The sequence below is a fragment of the Medicago truncatula genome, chromosome 4 (assembly GCF_003473485.1).
Source record: "Medicago truncatula cultivar Jemalong A17 chromosome 4, MtrunA17r5.0-ANR, whole genome shotgun sequence".
NCBI lineage: Eukaryota > Viridiplantae > Streptophyta > Magnoliopsida > Fabales > Fabaceae > Medicago > Medicago truncatula.
In genome coordinates, this window is record NC_053045.1 from 2,757,120 (window position 1) to 2,780,145 (window position 23,026).

At 33.0% G+C, this 23,026-nt stretch overlaps 2 protein-coding genes across 2 annotated transcripts; both read left to right on the plus strand.

Annotated features, from left to right (window-relative positions):
- Window positions 1-5,377: 5,377 nt before the first annotated feature.
- Window positions 5,378-8,870, plus strand: LOC25491327 (uncharacterized). The gene is made up of 3 exons (XM_024781586.2): window positions 5,378-5,624; window positions 7,776-7,998; window positions 8,283-8,870. Exons 1-3 carry the CDS (start codon window positions 5,533-5,535, stop codon window positions 8,553-8,555), a joined length of 588 nt encoding a protein of 195 aa, XP_024637354.1. The 5' UTR covers window positions 5,378-5,532; the 3' UTR covers window positions 8,556-8,870.
- A 1,158-nt stretch (window positions 8,871-10,028) lies between these two features.
- Window positions 10,029-10,676, plus strand: LOC25491328 (uncharacterized). Its single transcript, XM_013599220.3, has one exon. The coding sequence runs from the start codon at window positions 10,029-10,031 to the stop codon at window positions 10,674-10,676; it is 648 nt and encodes a 215-aa protein (XP_013454674.3).
- The last annotated feature ends 12,350 nt before the right edge of the window (window positions 10,677-23,026 follow it).

Here is a 23,026-nt window from a genome sequence, read left to right on the forward strand (position 1 = left end):
GTATAATCATTTGGTAAAAAATTCACTTGAGTATGTACACATTCTTAATTAATCAATTCAACGCAGAAAAAAATTAATCAATTTTTCATCCTAAACTTTTTAGTTCTCAGAGAAAGGGCTCTCATAGTTTGTCCAACTAAAATTTCTTCTAAATATGATCAGTAGATTGACTGAAAAATAAGCAAAATATGATGAAAGTCAAGTTTTTTTTGGATTCATCCTTAATTAGACTTCATTGACTATTAGAGATCAATTTTTATTAATGAATCAAATCTTTGTCAAAAGAAAATTAACCAATGAAATAATTCTTATGACTTTCGTTAAACCTTGTCATCGAATATTTAGATAGTCAAAGATAAGGTGATTTAGATGGTATGTCATGCAAGAAAGACACCTTTGCGTGTTAAAATTGTGTGCTAAAAAAATTAATCAGGAAATGCATTGAGATTGACATTATATGACTCAGGACTACATTATTAAAAAAAAATGTCAGGACTGCATTATTCCTTTTCACACGCAAAAAATTTCTGTATTAGTTATTAGATAGACTTTTTTTCGAACAGCAAAAGGAAATATATCTTACCTATATTACAAAATAGAATGAAGTACAAATAATATCATAAAATGTATTAGTTAGACTAATATGCATCCCGATTTTGTGATTGGAGGAGTACTGTTAACATATTTTTTAACACATACTTTTTAATACATATGTTTAATTGATTCAAATTCGCATGAGTCGACCCTATAGTTACAATAGAAATAAAATGAATTAAACTAGACTTTACAATGCTTAAGCCCACCTTGGTAAAAAAAAAATAAAAAAAAATCAAGACATAGTATGTAATCCGTCATAGGCTAACTTATTTTTCGGTTTGTTCAGCCTTTTTGAAAGTCTAATATCATAATCGTTTCTAACAAGCATATGCATGTAGAAAGAGACCAGTTAGCAAAATCGTCATCCTCAAATGGTTTGATTATGATAATTTTATCACAAGTCCCATTTTCAAGTTCCATTGGTAGAATAGAAGGAAACTTGAAAATTGATTTGACCTTGAGGGATAGCCTGCGGAAAAATCCGAACATCTTTTTTAAAATCAAGCATAATCATCATTTCTAATCATCCAACAAACATTGCTTTGGACACGGTGCCAAACATGAGAAATTACACACCAAATACTTGAACGATTGGACCTGCGGTAAAACTAACACACTGAAATGATATTTAGCTTTTCATCACCTGAACCCAAAACTTCTTAGGGTTAGAATCCAGACATATGTTTGGTTAAGAATTCACATATAAAACCAAGCCCTTCTCTAGATGACATTTTCTCTTATTAGTACTAGAACCCTAAATAGAATTCCTGCAAATATGTTCGATCTTCTCGAAAACGGATGCTGGAATATTGCAAGTTTGCATTATGTAGCTAGAGATAATTGTCAAGGAAGATTGCGCTAGGGTTACTCGACTTGCAAATATGTTTGATCTCCTCACAAACTGATGTCGAAATATTGCAAGTTATTAGATGACATTTTCTCTGATTAGTAGTAGAACCCCAAATAATTTTTTTTTTCAAATATGTTCGATCTTCTCACAAACGAATGTCGGAATATTGCAAGTTTGCATTATGTAGCCGAGGATACTTGTCAAGGAAGATTAAGGTTACTCAACTTGCAAAAGAGAAAGAATTCACTTTGCCAACAAGATAATTTCTTTCTCATTTTATCTAAAAGAAAGGAATAACTATTCTTAGTAATGTGTTGATCGATGATCGAGACACCAAGATAAGTTCCAAGATCATTATTTTGGCTCCCAAAATATCACAAATAATTTGATTCTTTTCTTCTCTCAAGTTGTTGGAGAAAGGTTGGCCACCAACGATTATAGAGAACTCTTACATGTTGAACCCACGTTTTGTTAGTTCTGGTGGCAGTGGAACCGTGGCCAAATCTCCAACAAATATTGAGAGTTGTCATCATGTTGAAGGTCTCGGCGGACCGATCTTCAACATGTGCATGAATGCTTAGGTTTTCTTCATTATTTTCCTTTATTACTTCAAGTTCCAACATCACCTCTGTTTGGAACTTCGTCTCTCGGTGTTTCTTTATCACATATGTTAATGACAATAAACCCTAACCAGTACTCCGTGTCCCAAATGCTTCACCCTCTCTGCCCTTAGCAATTGATGAAACTCTGACACAAATTATTTGACGAATTCCTCCAATTTGTCCATTCTCGCTTCTATCGCATCCAATTCTTTCTCCATTTCTGCATCCAATACTTCTTCCTCGATAATTTTAAATAGCTAGAATGCATGTTCATCCTTGATTTATCTAGTAGGTCATACCAACGATGGAACCCACAAATTTAGATATATGAAATGTTGTGTTATAAAATAAAAACTTAGCGAAAGCTCTTGCAATAGTAAAATGAAAAATAAATTTCAGAAGGAAAATGGTTCAATGAGTAATGATATTTGAACAACCATTTGATAACAACTTTTGTGACAATCTACTTTCTCTCTCTTTTAATTGGTCAAAAACAATAGAGGAAAAGAAAAAAAAAGAATAAGAACATAATGTGAGTATGAGAGTAAATAGTCAATTACCCCCCTGAAATTGTAACTTTCGTCAAAAACCCCCCTGAATTTTGCAAAATGTCAAAAACCCCCCTGAAATTGTCAAGCGTTTGTCAATTACCCCCCTCCGTTAATTTCCTCCATCCAACATGCTGATGTGGTCGTTAACTGCCACGTGGCACTGACACATGGTCAAAAAAGTCATGCCACGTCATAGGGGGGTAATTGACTATATTTTATTTTTTTTTGGAAAAAATCTGATTTTTTTTTTTTAAATCTGATTTTTTTTTTCTTTTCATAATTAACATTTGTGCCACCCACTGTACATGCAAATACCCCCTGAAATTAAACATTTATGTGCAAATACCACCCTCAAATTTAAAATTTATGTAGCAAATATCCCCTCAAATTTATAACTTATATGCAAACATCTTCTTCAAATGTAAAACTTATATGCAAATTACACCTTGAATCATAAAACTTTAATGGTTAAGTAAAACTTATTCTTAATCTATAATTTACTATATCTCTAATAACAATAAAAAAGAAAAAAAATCACATCTTTAAAATAAAACAAAGGGGGAGAGGTTATTGGTGCATGAATGGATGGTTGTGTGTAGGCTCACGTAGAATTGTTTTTTGGCCAAGAGCTTGGGAATATTTCTAGTTATGCTCCTTCAGGGGTTCCCACGGAACACACCACTAGTTCTCTATCTGTTAAGGCCTAATGGTGTTGCTCGAAATGATGACAAATTATTGCCATTACACTTTTGTTGTTGGAGAAAATTTAACTTCCCGCTGTAATTACACTTTGCCATAACTACCAAATTTACCTTCATATATTATATATATGTGTTGGTCAAATCCTTGTTAATTTTTTTTTCCTGTAGGATCTGCAATTATTTGCTTTCAAAACACAACATTTTGATGCATATGCATCTCTGTTTCCATGTTATTTTAAAGATGTGATTTTTTTTCTTTTTTATTGTTATTAGAGATATAGTAAATTATAGATTAAGAATAAGTTTTACTTAACCATTAAAGTTTTATGATTCAAGGTGTAATTTTCATATAAGTTTTACATTTGGAAAGGATGTTTGCATATAAGTTATAAATTTGAGGGGATATTTGCTACATAAATTTTAAATTTGAGGGTGGTATTTGCTCATAAATGTTTAATTTCAGGAGGGTATTTGCATGTTCAGTGGGTGGCACAGATGTTAATTATGAAAAGAAAAAAAAATCACATTTAAAAAAAAAAATCAGATTTTTTTCAAAAAAAAAAAAATAAATATAGTCAATTACCCCCCTATGACGTGGCATGACTTTTTTGACCATGTGTCAGTGCCACGTGGCAGTTAACGGCCACATCAGCATGTTGGATGGAGGAAATTAACGGAGGGGGGTAATTGACAGACGCTTGACAATTTCAGGGGGGTTTTTGACATTTTGCAAAATTCAGGAGGGTTTTTGACGAAAGTTACAATTTCAGGGGGGTAATTGACTATTTACTCTGAGTATGAAAGAGAATATTGTACAAAAATTATCGTAAAATAAATGTACAAATATCATTTCTATTCAATCTACCCTAGAGTCAAGCTCCACAAAGATAGACAAAATCCACTCTTTGCCTAACCATAATGGTTTCTCTAATATTCTTGCATAATCAACACAATTCACTCACCTCGTTATTTATACCACTAAGACATAACAAATTGGTCAGCTATGCAACCGACCACACTTTGTACTGCATTACACTTATTTTTCCAGTTGTGACTGTGAAGCAAACATTTGTGTTGATGCTTTTACAGTTGCATATTGATATGGACTTAAAATAAGTTTGTTTCTCTATAGCCTTGCCTTAGTTTTTGTTATTCTTTTCATTTCCGTATAAAAAAATCGTGCGCTAACAAAAAGTCACTAACACACATTTTTAACGCATTCACTTTGATTAGTTAAAAAGTAACTGAGTCGGCTAAATCATAGGAGTCTTACATAAATTTAGTATGATTTATATGATTTTTTATTCTTATTTTTAAAAAAGTTAGTTCAAAATATACTACTCCCTCCGTCCCTAATTATAAGGCCCTTTTGCTAAAATCACGGGAATTAAGAAAGTTGATATTTGTATTAAAGTTGTTTGTAATCACTATTGTTTTTACAATTTTATCCTTAAGAGAGAGAGAGTTAGTTTATGTTTTCCATATGCTATTTATTGCTGATTGAAGAAAAATATGTATAATAAATAGGGGCATGTATGTAAAGAAATAATTAATGTAGTTGGAAATAACAAAAAGGTCTTATAAAAAGGGACAAAAAAATTTCTCAAAAGGGTCTTATGATTAGGGACGGAGGGAGTATTGTTAAAAATTATCTCCATAGCCAAACGAGTTTGGTCAACTAGAAGATGCTATATCCAATTTTCAATTGTCCTTCGTTAAAATTAATAGGATGAATATTGTTAAACAAGACATCTTCACTCAAATTTGATTTTAAAATGATAGAGTTATGTTTACGAATTTTAAATTGTATTTGCAACTTCGTTTAAAGACCACTTTTTTTTCCCCTTAGGGTGGAGAAAAACTACTGAAATTTTTTTTATATTTAGCATCAAACATTAGAACAAAAAAAAAATAAGGAGGGAAAATTGGCTCCAAATATTTTCACTAGAGTTTGGTGTGGTCCAATAACGCCAAACTACCATTGCGGAAAAACCAAAACTCTTTGTTACAGGGATAATTACCCGGATTAGTCTCTTCTTAATCACCATTTTAGAGTTTTAGTAATAAATCATACATAAAATAATAATGTAAAAAATCTTGAAAGGGATTTTACATTTACTTACTGAAAAATTGAAATTGAACTCGTCAAAACTTGTTACATTTCGTTTTCTCTCAGCTCCATTTTTTGATTTTATTATTCAAAAAGAAAGAAAAGCTTCAATTTCAATTCAATGGGTTCTTCAACACGATTGGCTAAGCTCATTTCCACCATTGCTTTTTCAGCTTATTTCTTTATCATCATTTTTCAAATCCCCATTTTCAGGTATTCATCATCTTTTCTCTTTCACCCTTTTTTCTTTAATAAAGGTGACTTTATTGTTCCTTCTTTTTGTTTTTATATGATATGATTATTACTATTATTACATTATACATTTTCAATTTAATATGTTCTTCAAATTAGGGTTAATCATTGCTATAACATTTACCTTCTGTTTTACTTATTATTTTTGAAGGGTTTACGTTCTGTTTCTTTTGTTCTTCATTTTAAGGAGTATTCCGTAATTTAATATTCTGCAAATTAGTGTTAATCAAGTTGTGAAGCGCCGATATAGACAAGGACACCAGACACGTTGATACCGATAATATTTTCAAGAATTATTTTTTTAATTGAAGATATTTAGGTGTCTGACACTGATAGTGTACCACTAAAATAGTATCGGTAATTTATAGTTTGATTGAGAGGTAACTAAAATCTGGCAAGGGATTCAAACTCCAATGTATCATACAATCAAAGTGAATTGTAGAAAATTAAATTATGACAATAATTGGGTTAATAATTGCAGTGTAACTGGATCAGGTTCATATACTAACTAGTAAAAGACCTATGCGGACCGTACATTCGCCTGTAGTTCTGAGGATACAATTTTTCTCGTGCGATAAATTTTTTGGTCAAACAAATGTTATGTGTTAGTAAATGTGTGTTTTCAAGTTGGTTAAGTTATGGCCTAGTATGTCTAGTTTTGGATTTTTGGATAGTTGGTAATGGTGAAACAATTGATGTGTGGACTTCAAATTGGATAGCTCGTAATCTTTGTGTAGCTGATTTGGAGGTTGACATTCAAGTGATTTGCGTAATGATAGAGTTGTTGATCTAGTTGACGACAACGGGGAGTGGAATTTGTTGACGATGAGTGATTGTCTGCCTATGCATATGGTGCAGAAATCATAGCTATTGTTCCACCTAGTAGAGATGGAGGGGATGATGTTAGATGTTGGCCGGGTGATATTCCTGGAGAATTTTCAGTGTCTGCAGCTTATCATAGCCTCTGCAGATTCAATACTGATACAAATCATGAGCTTGGTCTAAAATTTGGCATCTTAAGGTTCAAGAAAGAGTGAAATTCTTTTGATGACCAACTTTTAGAGAAGTAAAATGAAAATTGGTAATCCTTGGTGTGTGAATTGTGAAATTGAAGTGGAAAGCATATTACGTGTCTTGCGCAAGTGTCTCAATGCTATGGAGTTATGGATTAATGTCATCCGATTGGAAGTTAGAAATTGGTTATTTAGTGTGGACCTGGTGCATTGGATTGAGTTTAATTTATCTAGTTCTCGTGTTGGAAAATCGAATATAGGTTGGAAGAATTATTGAGCTTTTGCAGTCTTTGGTCATGGAGAAACAAAGAGTTGCAGTCTTTGCACTTTCTTAGGCCTGCTAATCCGTGGATATTAGGGCAGCAGAGAGTGAGAAACTATACTGATACAGAGCAGTAGAACTGCTTATTACATGATGCCATTAAACATCAAAGTTTCATTAGTTGACTCCACCTCCTATTGGGTGGGTAAAATTAAATACGGATGGTGCTAGTAGACGGTAATTGGATTTGTGGTTTTGCTAAATATCTTGGAGCGTGTAGTGCCTCTCTTGCAGAATTGTGGGGGGTGTTCGATGGATTGAATATGGCCTGAATGAGAGGTTTCCGGGTGGTGGAGCTTTGTATTCATTCGGTAGCAGTCGTGAAGAGTATGAAGGGTGGCAAGTCTAATAATGAGGTGGGGAATCACAGTTTACTTGAGATGGAGTGGGAGATCAAAATTTGTCATTTGTATCGAGAAGCAAATTGTTGTGCGGACGCTCTAACTAATATGAGTTGTGACAGCGACGATGCTTTACAAGTGTTTGAGTTATGTCTGAGTCAGATTAGTCATTTGATCTTTGTTGATGTTATTGGAGTTTCTACTCCACGTCTAGTTGGTTTTGGCGCTCTTTGTATCCAAAAAAAAAAAATTTGTGTTTCTTGCAATAACTAACACCAAAAGCTTGCAATAACTAACAGGAAAAGCTTGAAATGAAGTTCTGATTTAATACTTTCAATTTCCATTTCAGTTATAATTTAAAAGAATCAAAACAATGCTCTTTGTATAACTGTATTGTAGTGCTAATTGATACTAACAAAGGCTCCATTTCTTTCAGCGTTCCATGCAGAAGGGGAATCTGCAAGACACCGTTAGAATTGACATGTTCTCAATTGATTGCAAGTGAGGTGTTTCCACTTTTCATAGTGAAAGCTCTTATCTACCCAGGATCCGTTGCAAAGGCTATTTTCAAGCTGAAAACAATCCCAAGTTACAGAAACCTGTTGCACAATTTCAATACAAGGACAATCTCTGCCGTATCAGAACTCCAACGCCTAGAGGTTGCTTACTAACTGAAAAGAAAAACAATGGCTTAACATAACGGTTACGTCAAGTCTATAGCGTTATAGTGTAGCGAACAAATTGATATTCTTCTGCATTATGCTATTTAATACAAAATTTTGCCAAATAGCATCTCTATAGCACTGTCGCATAGCAGAATTTTAACAAACTGATATTTTTTGCAATCTGCAATTGACAACACCACCTCAAATTGTATCGGTAAATGAACCTTCTGAAGGGTTTAGCTTTGACACTCATTTTTTAAGTTGGGTTTTTCCTGCAGGTTCTTGCAGGAAGCTATTTGGCTGTAGGAGGAGCAATCTTGGGTCTGTTAAAACCAGGAAGAATGGGACTTTTTGGAATACTTCTTCTTATGTGGGGTCTGATTAGAGAACTCATCATGATAGAATCTGGTTTCAGTCATGCAAAGGGTATCCGAATCTATCCAACCATTGTGTTTGCTCTAGTCTCAGCATTCTTTTCCATTAGAAGGGATGTCAGAGAATTAATTCGTACCTTTAATCTAAAGCATGTTCGGAAGGCAAAACATTTCTAAATGATTTGAAAATTGAGAATGGCATACATGTGTCAGCGTATGCATCCTTGATGTAACATGCTAGGATGCTTGAATCTTACAAAACAGGTAGGTAGCTAGGAATACTTCTGCTTACTGTTAAAGGCAATTTCAACCACAGGAATACTAGACTTCTTGATCTTAGGCTAGCCATTGGAAAATATGCAGCAAATTTTTTTGACATACTATTTGTGAATGAGAATGTGTTGGTTGACGATATTCATAGCACCTGATTTGACACGACAGAATTTTTAATAAGTGTACAATGCAGCTTTGTGTGCACGATTACTTCTTTCATTTCATTTGTTAAATCTAAACAAAGAGAAGGCAATTTCCAATAATCAAATACAAAATATACATGGAATGAGTTGTAGACATAGGGGATGCTTACATTGCGGGTCGCAACAGAATATGGTGAATTCTGAGACATGAAATGCAACAGGTCCGTGTCTTGGAACTTGCCAAATTTTGTTGGTGATAATGCAAGCATAACCATATGTAACCAGCTGATTTTATGTGTTTGTTTTGGCGTTTGGGGAATGGTGAACGCATGTTGAGTTAGAAGCTATTTATTGCAGCTTTTTTATATCACGGTGAATTGACATGGCTTCTTCGACTTGAGGTTGATGGCCACTCTCCCAAACAAACCGTTTCTTTATGAGTGTTCAATGTGATTGATTGTTCTGAATAAAGAATTTGTAGGATTATTTAGAAATATGCATTATGTAGCTCAGTGTACAATTTCAGTTCATTCATTGCATATGTTAAATCTAAACAGAAAGTAGTTCCTTGTTTCCAAAACTCTAATAGCAAAGCTAATATTTTCTGTGAGAGCTTTAATAATCAATGTAATGTTTATCACCTTATCTCATTGCATTATTAATTCTCAAAGTTAAAAGTAGTAGATCCATTTGAATTTCCAGCTCAACCCCTTTAACCGGAGGAGTTGGAGAACAAAATAAGAGATTGACTCCTCTAAAGTGGGGAAAATGTAAATTGAAAAAATCAAGAGATGTCTTTTTGATATGGTTACAATGTTAACTTGTAATTTGTTAATCAATGATTAATAATATTCATTTTACATTTTAAAGTGAATGGTTTTTTTTGAAGAGGATTTTAAAGTGAATGGTTAATAATATTCATTTTACATTTTAAAATAAATGGTTAATATATATGTGTGAATGTATGATGCCTCGTAGTTGATATTGAGCAGAACGTTTTTATTTATTCTTCTACAAAAGGTTAGAATGTTCTTGTATGGTATATTTGCATATACTATATAACTACTATAAAATAATTTAGAAATATAATTACTATTACTAATATAAATAACAATGGCGCCGGCAGCAGCATCATTATAAACGAAATGTTCCAAAACTAATGGTGACAGAAACAAAGAGAAAAAATGTGGCATCATCATTGTCATAGTTATTGACATCCAATATTCCACAAACAATGGCGGAAACATGTTCATTCTTACCAGAGGAGTGGTGGGAGTGTATCTTCAAGTTAGTTGACGATGGCGACAACAACCATTACTGGGAACCTCTCTCCCTCGTATCCAAACAGTTTTTGTCCATCACCAACCGTCTACGGTTCTCCATCACAATCTCCGATAAAACCATCCCTTTCATTCCTCGCCTCTTCGACAGGTTCCCTAATATCACATCCCTCAACATCACGGGCTTCTCTACAGAAAGTGACCTCGACGAGCTTCTTACTAATATATCCACTTTCCCTGTAGACATCAAATCGCTTACTTTCTTCCATTGCTATAGCAATATTCCTACAGATGGGTTGCGAGCTTTCTCCAAAAATATGAAAAATTTGACATCTCTCACTTGTTACCGAATTAATAAAATCCGCAAGAATGATCTATTCTTCCTTGCTGATTGTTTCCCTTTACTCGAAGAACTCAACCTTAGCCATCCTGTTATTGCTACTAGCTATGATTTTGAGCTAGATGATGATGATCGGTTGTTGGCACTTCCCAAACTCCGCAAAATTAATTTATCAGGTAATTTCATCGATCGCCAATATGTTAACTCTCTCTGCAAGAACTGTAACCTTCTTCGAGATGTGGTCGTGACTGATTGGTTTTAATGAAGCAAAGGAATATCTATTTAGATGACGATACTTCATAGTGATGTAATATATTTATTATTGAATCAGAATTTGATTTTCGATTTGGTTGCTACTGCAAAGCAAACTTATGTATTGAGTTATCCAACTTTGAGCTTTTTCTTTTATTTTCTGCAATAAATTTAGTTTTTGAATAAAGCTAGGTAGCCGAGTTTACTTTTCATGTATCATTTGAAAGCTTATAAGTGAAAGTTTTGAGTCCTAAAAGAGCTTTTGTTGATATTCTTTTTGTCCAGCAGGATAAAAGAAATTCAAAGAATTTTTCCAACATTTTTTACCACTACTTGGAGTAATGTTATGGTTTCTTCATTTGTATTCAATAACTTCACAATTATACTTTTCAATACAGCTAGACATTAGACAACATAATACTACTATGCTTTTAAGCTCGAAGAGCGTACAAAGTAAAACTGATGTAAGAGTCTTTAAATCGGCTCCTTAGATGCAAATCGGAAGTAAAACAAAATTCAAGTTCAAGTCTATAACAATCATGAGCACATTGGATACTATTTGAGTACTGATACGAGACTATGACAATTTATTTCAGCAGGTTGCAGTGTTACATTTGCTAATGATGCTTGTTACATTTAAGATCAAGCATTGAGGAGGCAAATTTATCTAAATTGGCACCAGAGAGAATCGAACCTGAGACATGGAGGAGGAGCACACTCCCAGGTCCCAAGCCAATTAATACCACTAGGCCAACCCAAGTGGGTTGTAGGAATATAAATTCTGATGTAAACACATCGCTGATTCGCTGTTGGCATTCCTCATTATGCTATACGGCATTGCAGAGTCTTCTGAAAAAATGCTTAAACTTCTTAAAGATTTCTCTTTTATACATGTGAGTAAAGATGTGGTGTGTGGTGTATGACATCTAGAAAGACAAAGGAAGTCCCCAAAAAAATCTATCTTTTGAAATGTTGCACATGGATAATTTTTTGATAACCGCGGATGATTATATGGATATACCTGGGTTCCTATGTTGAAAAGAAAATTTCTGGAGCAGTCCTTGATGCACAATTTTATTGCATATGCTGTGAAGTAACATAATGCAGTAATAAAAATAATAAGAACAAAGAATGGACTAGCTTTGCGACCACTCTCTTCCGATTCTTCCCGAGGGTAAAAGTTTTATTGAACAACATATGCAGTATGCTATAGCTTTACGATTTCTTTTATTTTTTCGTTTGAAGAGGCCAAAAGGCAAAAGTTTTATTGGACAACTTAGGCACAGGTAATGTCTATTCTATAGCATACTGCATATGTTGTTCAAAACCATAACTGATTCCAATGCATTCCCAATATAAGTTTTTTTTTTTTTGGAGAGAAATTAACAACAAATAACTAAAACTAATAAGAAAGCAAAACATGGGTATAATCATTCCCTATAACATTCCCGGGAATACATGGCTAGGGAATGATTATACCCATGTTTGTTATGAGGTTGAGAAAAAAATATTCCTAGGTATAAGGGTTCTTGGGAATAGAGTAACTTCCCATAACTTCCATTATTCCCATAAATTTATTCTCAGATTTAAAAAAAAAAATTGTAACTTCCAATTTTTTCAGGAATGTCAAGTTATTTGCCAAACACTTTTTTTAACAAATACCCAAGAATCAAATTTTCATATTTTCATTCCCGGGTATGTTATTCCTAGGAATAATTTGTGTTTCCCAAAAACAAACGCCAAATTGAGACAATCAATTAAGTTAAGGGACCGAGTGATTGAATAAGCCAAAAAAATATGAATTCTACATACGAGTTTACTTTAAAGAAGGGACCAAAAGTGAAGATGGAAAATTTTGTAGGACTAGAAGTTGAAGAAATTTTTTAGAGGGACTAAAACGAAAAGTTGACATATTTATAGAAACAAAAAACATATTTAACCCTAATTTAAAAAAAAGAGTTAAAGTAGTGTGAGAGTGAGAAGTTATGAGTGGTTACCTCTTATTCCCATGAGAATAAAAGATTCTCATACTTTAACATGGGAATAACAAGTGGAAAAGTCATGTGTAAATTTTATTCCTGGGAATAAAACGTACGTAGGCATAATTTATGAAAACTTGAAATAAACATGGGAACCAAGGATTTTCAATGTCACATTTCTGGGAATAAATTTGCAATCCATCAAACAAACACCCCTTTAAAATATGAAAGCCTAGAAAGTAAACAGTGAGATTACTTAGTCTTCTCGAGGGTGAACAACCTTTTAGCCCTATATTCGTTGGAGCTTTATTTTGGTATATGGTTTTAACGTAACTCATGCATCCTCTTGATATCTTTTAAATAAAATTTTATCATTCACAATATCATAACAATCTATGTAAAAAATTTATAATTTCTTTTTAATAAAAAATAAATTAAATATAAATTTTTAAACACTAAGAATTTATAAATTCATATTTAATTCATTCCTTGTTAAAAGAGAATTAAACTTCCACAATATAAATTTTTACAATGTGCTGTTGAAAAAAATAATTCAATTTTTTTTATAGAAATAATGAGTTTATTTATTTAAAAACAACATCAACCAAAAGTTCGAGAAACCTCTTTCTCTCTCCAACAAGCCGGCCCTAGTTTTTTCTCTCTAGGTTTTCTCTTCTAGTTTCTTTATTGAGGGGTGATTTTGGGTTGATTTTTGACCTGAAATAACTCATCATCATCTTTTTATAGTCTATTTCAATCTAAATAAGTGATTTTCACATAGATCTAGGTTTTTTTCTTCGTGATTTCGTCATGAGTGTGGTGGTGTGTTGTTCGTCGTCTTGTGCGGCGTAGTTTGATTTCCCGTCTTGTTGCGGTGTTTATTTGATTCATATTGAAAGATTCGATTATTCAATCAAAGAATTGGGCGTCAACGTTGCAGATCTGGAGCATGGGTATTGTTATATGCTATTAAATGGGGTGTTGTGAGTTTGTTCGCAAATTCATTCTTTATTTTTTTAGCGGCGTTGAATGGTGTACTCCATCGATTTTAATGAATAAATATCGTTTTGTTTTTGTAAAAAAAAATCCGAGAAACATTTGGATCAAAACAATGAAAAAAATTATAGGATTTGAGATATTTATTATATGAGCAATGCTATATATCAAGAAAGATTTTATCAAGAAAATTTCAAGAATGAAATGGCAGAATAATCACCCTTAGATTTTATCAAGAAATAATCATGAAATTAATGTTAATCAATAAAATCTCAGTCTGGCCGGAAATCATGGAGTGGTGGGTGTTATGTATTTTTTTTTTATGAAAGATTAATAAATGAGACTGAAATCTAAAGGTGATTATTGTGCTATGTCATTTTTGAATCTTTCTTATAAAATCATTCTTGATATCTAACATTTTCCTTATTATATTTAAAAGCTAGGACACATTTTGACAAAGAAGAATGTGCCCTAGATATTTTTTTTTTTTTGGGTAAATCTTCTTTGGCACATTTTCCTTATTATATTTAAAATCATGGGAGTGAATGAATGAGTTGGGTGAGAGAGCGAGTCCGTAACAATGGCGGCAGCAACAACAAAAAAAGAAGTGAGTTCAGATTTACCAGAGGAGTTATGGGAACACATCTTCAAATTCCTCAACGACAACAAAAGCCACTACTTCAAATCTCTCTCGCTAGTCTCCAAACATTTTCTCTCCATCTCCAACTGTCTCCTACGTGACCTAAAAGTCTATGATCATACCCTCCATCACCTCTTCCAAAGGTTCCCTAACCTCACATCCCTCGATCTTAGCATCGTCTCCAAAAGAGTTGACTTCTACACAATTCTTACCCAAATCTCCACTTTCCCTTTTACCGAATGAATCTTATGTGCAGGACTAAAATCTTCTTTATTGTTGATTGTTTCCCTTTACTCGAAGAACTCAACCTCACTTATCCCGATTCGGCTATGGTCTTTGATTTTGCGCGAGATGATGATATTGATCGATTGTTGGAACTTTCCAAACTCTACAAGATTATCATTTCTCGTATTATTGCATCTATCGCGAATCTATTAACCATATCTACAAGATTTCCAGAGAAGAATAACTTAGATGATAATGATAGTTACTTAAAATTGTAAACGTGTCAATTATTGCAGTATTTTAATTTCGAGTTTGTTTTTGTCTATTTACAAATTTTGGTGGTTCACTTGTTTAAACACTTAGCATAATGTATTGTTATGGACATAAGAATGAGAATTTGGGCTTCAACCTATGAAGCACGGATACTCCTTGAATTAGGCGTGTCCTGATGTCGGACACGCGGCATGGCACCGACACGTGTAATTACACCGAATTATGTGATTTTTTTCCTTCAAATTATTGGTGATACATAGGTTTCAACCCTACTTTTGATGTTTCACTTCTCAACATAGTCATGTTTATTTATCTTCTAATAGATATTATTTATCCAACTTTGATTTTTTTTTTTTTATTTCATTTGCTGCAATGTTTTGTTTTGTTTTGTTTTGCATGTTCCCATGCAATCTAAAGTTGTTTATTCAATCAGAAGCTTCCCAAGAGTTGCTTAGTAGAAAACACATTCCTATTACCCCTCTTTTTATGCCTGATTTGTTTATGCTGAATTTTTTAGTTTCTCTTTAGTCTACTAAATGCATAATGACTCATAGCCCTTTAAAAGAAAAGGAAAAACATGTTTAAGATTGATGAACTACATTATATGATATAGCATAGTGTAAGAGATGTAATAATTTATTTTGGATAAATGATTCTTAGCATTTCATTTGAGTTTTACTGTGGCGGAATTGGCCACACTATCGAAACTTGTTTTAAGAAGCATGGTTTCCCTCTTGGATATAAGCTAAAAGGACAACACTTCGGCTACAAATAATGTCATTCGTGAAGAAGAACGTAATGAGAACACGAACAGTAGCAATGGTTTTCAAACGGTACCCGTTGCCAGGAATGAAGAAGAAGAAAGAGCTGAATGTTCCTCACAAGTAATGAATACATGATTTTTTTACCAACCTGCTGCAGAAAATGAATTTGCACAAGTTAAATGCTGATTTGCAGGATACACAAACTTGTGCATCAAGCTATTGAAATAGTAGCAGATTAGAGGTATAAATCATGTATTTTCTTGTAGTACAAATAAAGGTAGTCAAGCATGTATAGTAGATTCAGGTGCAACCGATCACATTTTCACATAACTGAATTGGTTTGATTCTATTCTTAACTGATTTTGATATCAACCTTATGTCTATTAGACTTGAGCTTCTTACTCGGATTCTGCCTTTATGTGTTTAGAATGTCAATAATTACCTAAAGTCTTTTACCTTCTGTTTGGATGAATGTTGCACTTCAACGATGTTCAGAATTTAGAACTACATTCTTCCTTTTATTTAGGCTCTGTTGGGGTAAACAAGTTAATGAAGCGCTTATAGTATAAGCGCTTTTTATATAAGTGTGTTATATAATTTATATCTAAAACAAGATAAAATAAATTCAAATTGTTTTCATATATGCTAAAAGTTGTTTTCACAAACTATCTTTAAGGCATATGGACATGTTATATGTTGTTTCCATAACCTCTTCTAAACACTCTACCAAGTACTTATTTCAGTAAATAAGCTGATCAAAATAGGCCTTTAAGCATCAACTAATTAATAGGGGGTCAATGCCTATCAAAGAATTCTGCATAGCAAATAGCAATTTCCCAACTTACTCATTTCTTAGGATGTATTAAACAAGTACTTTTTTTTTATAGTTAAGTCATATTTGGTTCTACTAACTTCAAATTTTGAAGGTTAAAATTTGGTTAATTTTTAATGAAATGTTGTGACTACTAGATTAAATGAGAAAATAAGTTCCTAAACATAATCTTTTGTTGTGATTAAATGTATCACTAACGTTTCGAAGACTTTTTTTGAAGTCCAATTATTTCAGCAATAATGTATGCCATGAGCTTCTCCAAACAAAATTTTTGGTCTGCTGCTCAAATATGATATTTCTTGTTATATGCTAGCAAAGTAATTCAGTTTCTCTTGAGACTAATGCCTACACAACTTCAGCAATTTTGAAGGCATATCACATGAATTATTAGAGAACAAAATTGAAGGAATGTTATTCAACATCCAGAAAGAATAAAAGGTCGTCGTAGAAAATTGGAGCTACCATGAGGTTTTCTGTGTAACATCAACCCCCTATGATTCACACATGTAATTGAATTTTGTTTTTCTTTGATTTTCTACCACCTTATCATATATCCTTTGTTTGCAAAGTTGTTCTGTGTCAAGGTTGTAACAAGGTGTTGCGTCTCACCAAAACTTTCGAAATGAAATCCGAAGAGGCAGCAGTAGCACTAGTGGAGAGAGAACCATGTACTGGAGAGTTAGCCATGAACCTCAAGCTTCCACGCCTGCATTTGGAGACAGCGCAGGAAATGTCCCCTCACGGCTGGAGATGGTCCGATGGAGATGGAAGGATTGAGACCGATATTCACACCAACATATTCATCAAGTCTAGTCTTCTCAACGAAGAAGATTTCAAAAGTATGCATGGAAACACATAAGCTGCTTTGGATTATTATTATTATATATCTATTAATAGTGATTCTTATATGGCTACATATTTTGGAAACATTGACAAGATGGTTGCAGCTATGAGAGCTTTCAAAGGGTTGTACCAAACTCTAATTTTGTGTAGAAGAGGATTTGCTGAATTTACCTCACAAGGTCTTAGCGGAAAAGAGTTGATACAAAGCCCTATGGAAGGTTCACAAGATGAGTTTGTCATGGGAAGAGGCTACTTTCTTCCTGAGTGCTTTTGTTAATTCAAGTTGTGATTTTGGATCTTTGTTCATCATTTTTTACTTATTAATTTAAATTTTCATCACCTTTAAGTTCTAGTGTGACTTCCACTTTTTATGAAGGCACTCCTTGGTTTCTTTTTTCTTGTTTATTCTTTTGTACCGATGTAGTATGTGTTTGGAATTGTGGTGGATCTCCCACCCACGGCACGTTTACTAGAAGTTGGATTTTATAACTTCTTAAAATTCACGTTGAAATGACTTAGGGACGTGAGAATTTAGTAGATAACGTCAAAACAAACAAGGACATAGTGTTTTTTTTGTAATCATACATATCACTAATGAATAAATCTAGCTCCCCTAACCCGAATAATTTACTTTTTGAAGGGTGATGTTAGCAATCTCAAACTATTGTTGGTTTATAGTTTAATTGTTTACACCGCATTGCATTCAATATAATTTCAAAACACATAAGTGCTCTAACCGTATTTCGACTCATGATCAATCCATAGATATCAATATAAAATAACCAGGCACATTCACATCAATTGTAACCCTGTTTTTTTTCTACTTCTCTATCTAATTTGTGCTCACACTAATGGTGATGAGAGGCATTGTTTCATATTACCATTACCATTTTGTGAAAATCTAAATATTAGACAAATAAAGTGTTAAACATATTTTTGGTCTCTATAAATATATTAGTCTCCCTAATTTTTTTTTTCGATTTTTAGTCCTTCAAAAAATTTTTATCATCACTTTTAGTTTCTATTTTTAAGTCAACTCATCTTTATCATTTAAAATAATTTTGATTTTTTTTTCGTCATCATGTTTATTATATTATAAGAATCTTTTTAAAAATGATAGATTTTTTAAATAGAAAAATGAAGTAAATATGAATTTTTATGTTTTTTGAGGCTTAAAAATGAATATTTAAATCATGTTTTGTTGAAAAATTCTATTTCTTTGAAAAATTCTTATAATATTCTAAACATTAATACAAATATTCATTAAAAACCTAAAGAGTACTTAAACGGAAAGTTAAAATATTTATAGAAACTGTCCTCGAAAGCTTAGCTCAATTGGCAGGGACATTGCATAATTTATGCAGGGGTCGGGGTTCGAACCCCGAACACCCCACTTCTCCACATTTAATTGTGTGAGCTCTAGCCATTAGGCTACTAGGCCAAAAAATATATATTTATAGAAACTAAAAACATATTTAATTCAAAAACGAATAAGCAAGAAAATATAGACGTTTTTTTTTTTGAAGGAATAGACATTCTTATTTGTTCTTCTAAACTATTGAGGGTGCGTTTGATTTGCTAAAAAATGAAGGACATGACATAACAACTCTAGTTGTCCCGTGTTTGATTTGTAAAACTGTTTCAGGTACAGGACAAACTAGAGGCAAAGGACATGACAAAAACTCATATTTTTGTCCCTCACCAGACCAAATCACAACTTTTTGTCTCACGTACAAGTTGTCTAAAATACCAAAATAACTGTGTTGTTATGTACAGTACTTACTGTTTTGCAAACCAAACACAACCTAAGAGACTTAGACACTACATCTCCACTCAAAACCTTTAACATTAGATATAAGAATCTTCTCTCTTATATATCTAACATTTCTTTCATTTCTAACTGGTGTGTGGCATAATCATTCAAAAATACTAATTTTAGTCCTTTTCAAAATTACACCCACTCATCCAATCATGTTTATTTTCTTCTGAAGTTATCACATACGATAGAAAACATTTTCGTGAATTGTGGTTAAGTTAATCATCCAATTAAGCCAACTTAAGATTAAATTTCAATTTTTTTTCAAAGGAACAAAATAAAATTTTATTAATCAAATTATCACGAGGTGCGAAGAATACGAATTGTCAATAACATAATTTGTGAACCGATACCACTAAGGCTGTATTTCAAAAGAATAGATAGATGATTACAAAAACAAAGTTAACCACCGGTGTAAAAGAGTAGATTGAGATTGCAACTCCAGCATATGACATAATCTACCTTCGGAAAGTCAAAAATCACTCGGTGACATGACTAATTCAGATTAATTGCAACCGAACGAGTCAACCATAATTTTAAATTACATAAAAAAAATATGGTGAGTTGAATGAACGTGTGATTTTGTAAATGGTTTAAATCGATATTTTTTTATGGTTTGTAGGGCTAAAAATATAACTGTTAAGGTGTTGGGTAAATTTTTCTTATGTTTCATACGGTTCTAAAATATTAGTTGAACTATTTTTTTTTGTCCTTTTTTAAGTAATTAATGATTATGTAATAATTATGAAATCATATTTTCAAGGTGAATAATTTTTTTTTTTGACAAGCCAAAATGGAATTATATACGAAAAAGGATAGTCCCAAAAAGCACAAGATGTGCCGAAGAGACTACCTCATAAACCAAGAGTTACAACGGTTACAAACAAAACACAACAGAAAACATTAGCCAATACCTAAACAAACAAGAGGGCTTGACCACCACTGCTGAGTCCTAAAAACAAAGGTAGCTTTTTTAGCTTTCAACCAACCTAGAGACAGCAGCTTAATCTTATCTAGTAAACAAGGGATGGGGGTAACAACATGATTAAACAAACGGTTGTTACGCTCATTCCACACAACCCATGCACATAGAAGCCATATTAGTTGCATAAAAGAACGTCTAGCAGCACCACCACCTGTCAAATGAGTGAACTGGAAAAAATGATCTGATATATTATCGGTGTCCACCCCACAACAACCAATCCAAGCTCGCACCAAATGCCACAGAGAACCAAAAGTATCACACAATAAAAATAGATGTCGTGCCGACTCAGGATGACCACATCCACCAACACACGAGGACATGTCTGGCGACAACACCCGTCTAGCAATCAAATTTGTCCTTGTTGGTAAACGATCACGGAGGAGCCGCCACACAAAAACGGAAACCTTCAAGGGAACCTGTTTGTGCCACACCAAATTCAGAGCATAATCGACGACCTGAGGCACCTGAGAGATTAACAAACTATATGCACCTCGAACTGTGTATCCACCAGATGGGTCCGGAAGCCACACCCAGCTATCTGAAACATTAGGATTCAAGGAAACATCAAGAAGTAAAGCCCTACACTCATCTAGCAACTCCTCCTCCCACTGCCATAACCTACGTCTCCACCTCCACACCTCCCCCCACCGCTCCGAATCAACAGAGAGCAAGTCGGCCACAGACATAGACTTATTCTCTGTTAACTCAAACAACCGCCTAAACCGCACACAAAGAGGAGCCTCCCCTATCCACCTATCAGACCAAAATGAAGTGTCAACCCCATCACCAACTCTCCTCATCACCTGATCCTCAAACCACCCGCTACCACCATCACCTACCCTGTCCCTAAATCGCCTCACCTCCGACCACCAGCAAGAAACTCTTCGGCCCCTAACCTCCAACCTGCCACCTAATTCGCCATACCTGGCAACTAAAACCCTATACCACAAACCACCCTTGTCCACCAACATCCGCCAACACCATTTCCCTAACAAAACTAAATTAAACTCCTTCAATTTCCGCACCCCCAAACCTCCAAACTCCTTTTTTAATTAAGTGGGGTGTTTCAAGTTTTATCTTGGACCCCTACATATGTAATGTCATTGTGTTATTTGACGAATTTTCTAGGATTGTAACAAAATTGGCAGCACGTGAGGAACGGATCCGACAAAAACACTCTTTCCTCATGTGTGTTTTGTTTCATAAGGTAAAAACATTAAGTGAAAATAGAGATTTATATTTAAATATACCAATTATAATATATACACACACACTCCATCTAGTTCAAAAAAATTGGTCATGTCAAAAAATAATTGGTCATGTTTATAAAAATAATGTCATAATTTTTAAGGTGTAGTTATTGTTTAAAATATTTTTTATCCTTTTTTAATGATTGTCTTTTTAATATCACTCCGATAGATAATTTAATGTTTCACAATTTTTTATAAGAAGATATTTGTAAAAATATTTATAAAGTTATAACAATTATTAATTACATTTATTTTGACGTTTTTTATTTTATTTTTCTTCTTATAATAAAGACGATGGAGAGTAATATGTTAGCATTGGTGGAGGGTGGTTAGATTCATGATCGCCCACTTTTAATATGTTCTAGATAGTAACAAATTTTGGTGCCATTGCATTCATAAAAATGTCTTTTTCTTTTATGTATGTGTGTTTTTTTTTTTAACAAATCAAAATAGGATATATTGCTCAAACAAGATGTGATTCATCCCGTACAAGATGTGCTAATAGTGGTAAAATCACAAAGTATCTGATACAAACAGCAGACACCTAATCAACATAGTGCCAAGAGCAACGGAAAAAAGAAAAGATTACATAATACCCATACAAAGAAGTGGGTGTCTCCATCAATCGTGAAAACCAAAAGAAATTGTAGCATGGTTCGACGATAACTATAAAAAGGAGTTCAGCTTCACTTTCTTCAAGATAGTGTTAGGATCTATTACCGTATTTTTGAAGACGCGGTTGTTTCTTTTCTTCCAAATAGCCCAAGTAGAAGCAAGCCATATAACCTTAAGATACAAGTATGATGATCTCGGAGTGCCCGCCAAATTACTAAACTGAAGAAAATGATCGTTAACGTCCCCGGGACAAACAAAAGAAATGCCAAGCCAACGACAAACTAAGTACCAAACATTGCCAAAAGTATCACAACCGATGAATAGAAGATCTACCATCTCGTCAGTGTCACACTCGCCAACGCACAGGTTGTCATTATGATTTAGCACGTTCCTTCTTACCAAATTTGATTTTGTCGGAATTCTGTTTTGAAGTAAGTACAAAAATGATTATTTATAACTTTTTATAACAAAAATAGAACGTTACAATATTTAAAAAAAATACTAATTATTTGATAGATAATAGATACAATACAAGATATATATGACTTTTATGTATGTGTGTAAAACAAAGAAAGTACAAGAATAGATGAAAATACATTAGAGATCAATAAATAATTAATGTTGATGTTACTCGTCTAAATTTTAAGTGGTAGCTAATATAATTTATATAAAATAATTAAGAAAATATATAATTTATAACTTTTTATAACAAAAATAGAACGTTACAATATTTTATACGATTATTTAAAAAAAAAATACTAGTTATTTGATAGATAATAGATACAATATAAGATATATATGACTTTAAAATTTATAATTATTTTGTATTTCTCCAACCCAAACAAAATCACTTTATATTTCTAACATTATAATTTTAATTTTCACATAACATGTATCGCTTTAAAAATCATATTTAATACAATAAGGATAATGAAGATAGTGATGTCCTACATATAGTTGATGTTGTTGTTTATGATTGAAATGTATGATTATAAAAGTCATATTTTATTTTTGGTATAATCTAAGAATCATATTTACTTCATGAGAAAGATAAAAAATCAATTGTTTGTTATTTAGCTAATATTTTAAACGTGGAATTAGTCACTTTAGTCCATGAATGAGAAAAGAGTAGTCACTTTAGC

Bases quoted from the DNA above. Each gene is read 5' to 3' on its own strand.
- LOC25491327 (XM_024781586.2), top strand. From the start codon at position 5,533: ATGGGTTCTTCAACACGATTGGCTAAGCTCATTTCCACCATTGCTTTT. The intron at 5,625-7,775 runs GTATTCATCATC...CATTTCTTTCAG, and splicing joins TTTCAAATCCCCATTTTCAG to CGTTCCATGCAGAAGGGGAA. The intron at 7,999-8,282 runs GTTGCTTACTAA...TTTTTCCTGCAG, and splicing joins CAGAACTCCAACGCCTAGAG to GTTCTTGCAGGAAGCTATTT.
- LOC25491328 (XM_013599220.3), top strand. From the start codon at position 10,029: ATGGCGGAAACATGTTCATTCTTACCAGAGGAGTGGTGGGAGTGTATC.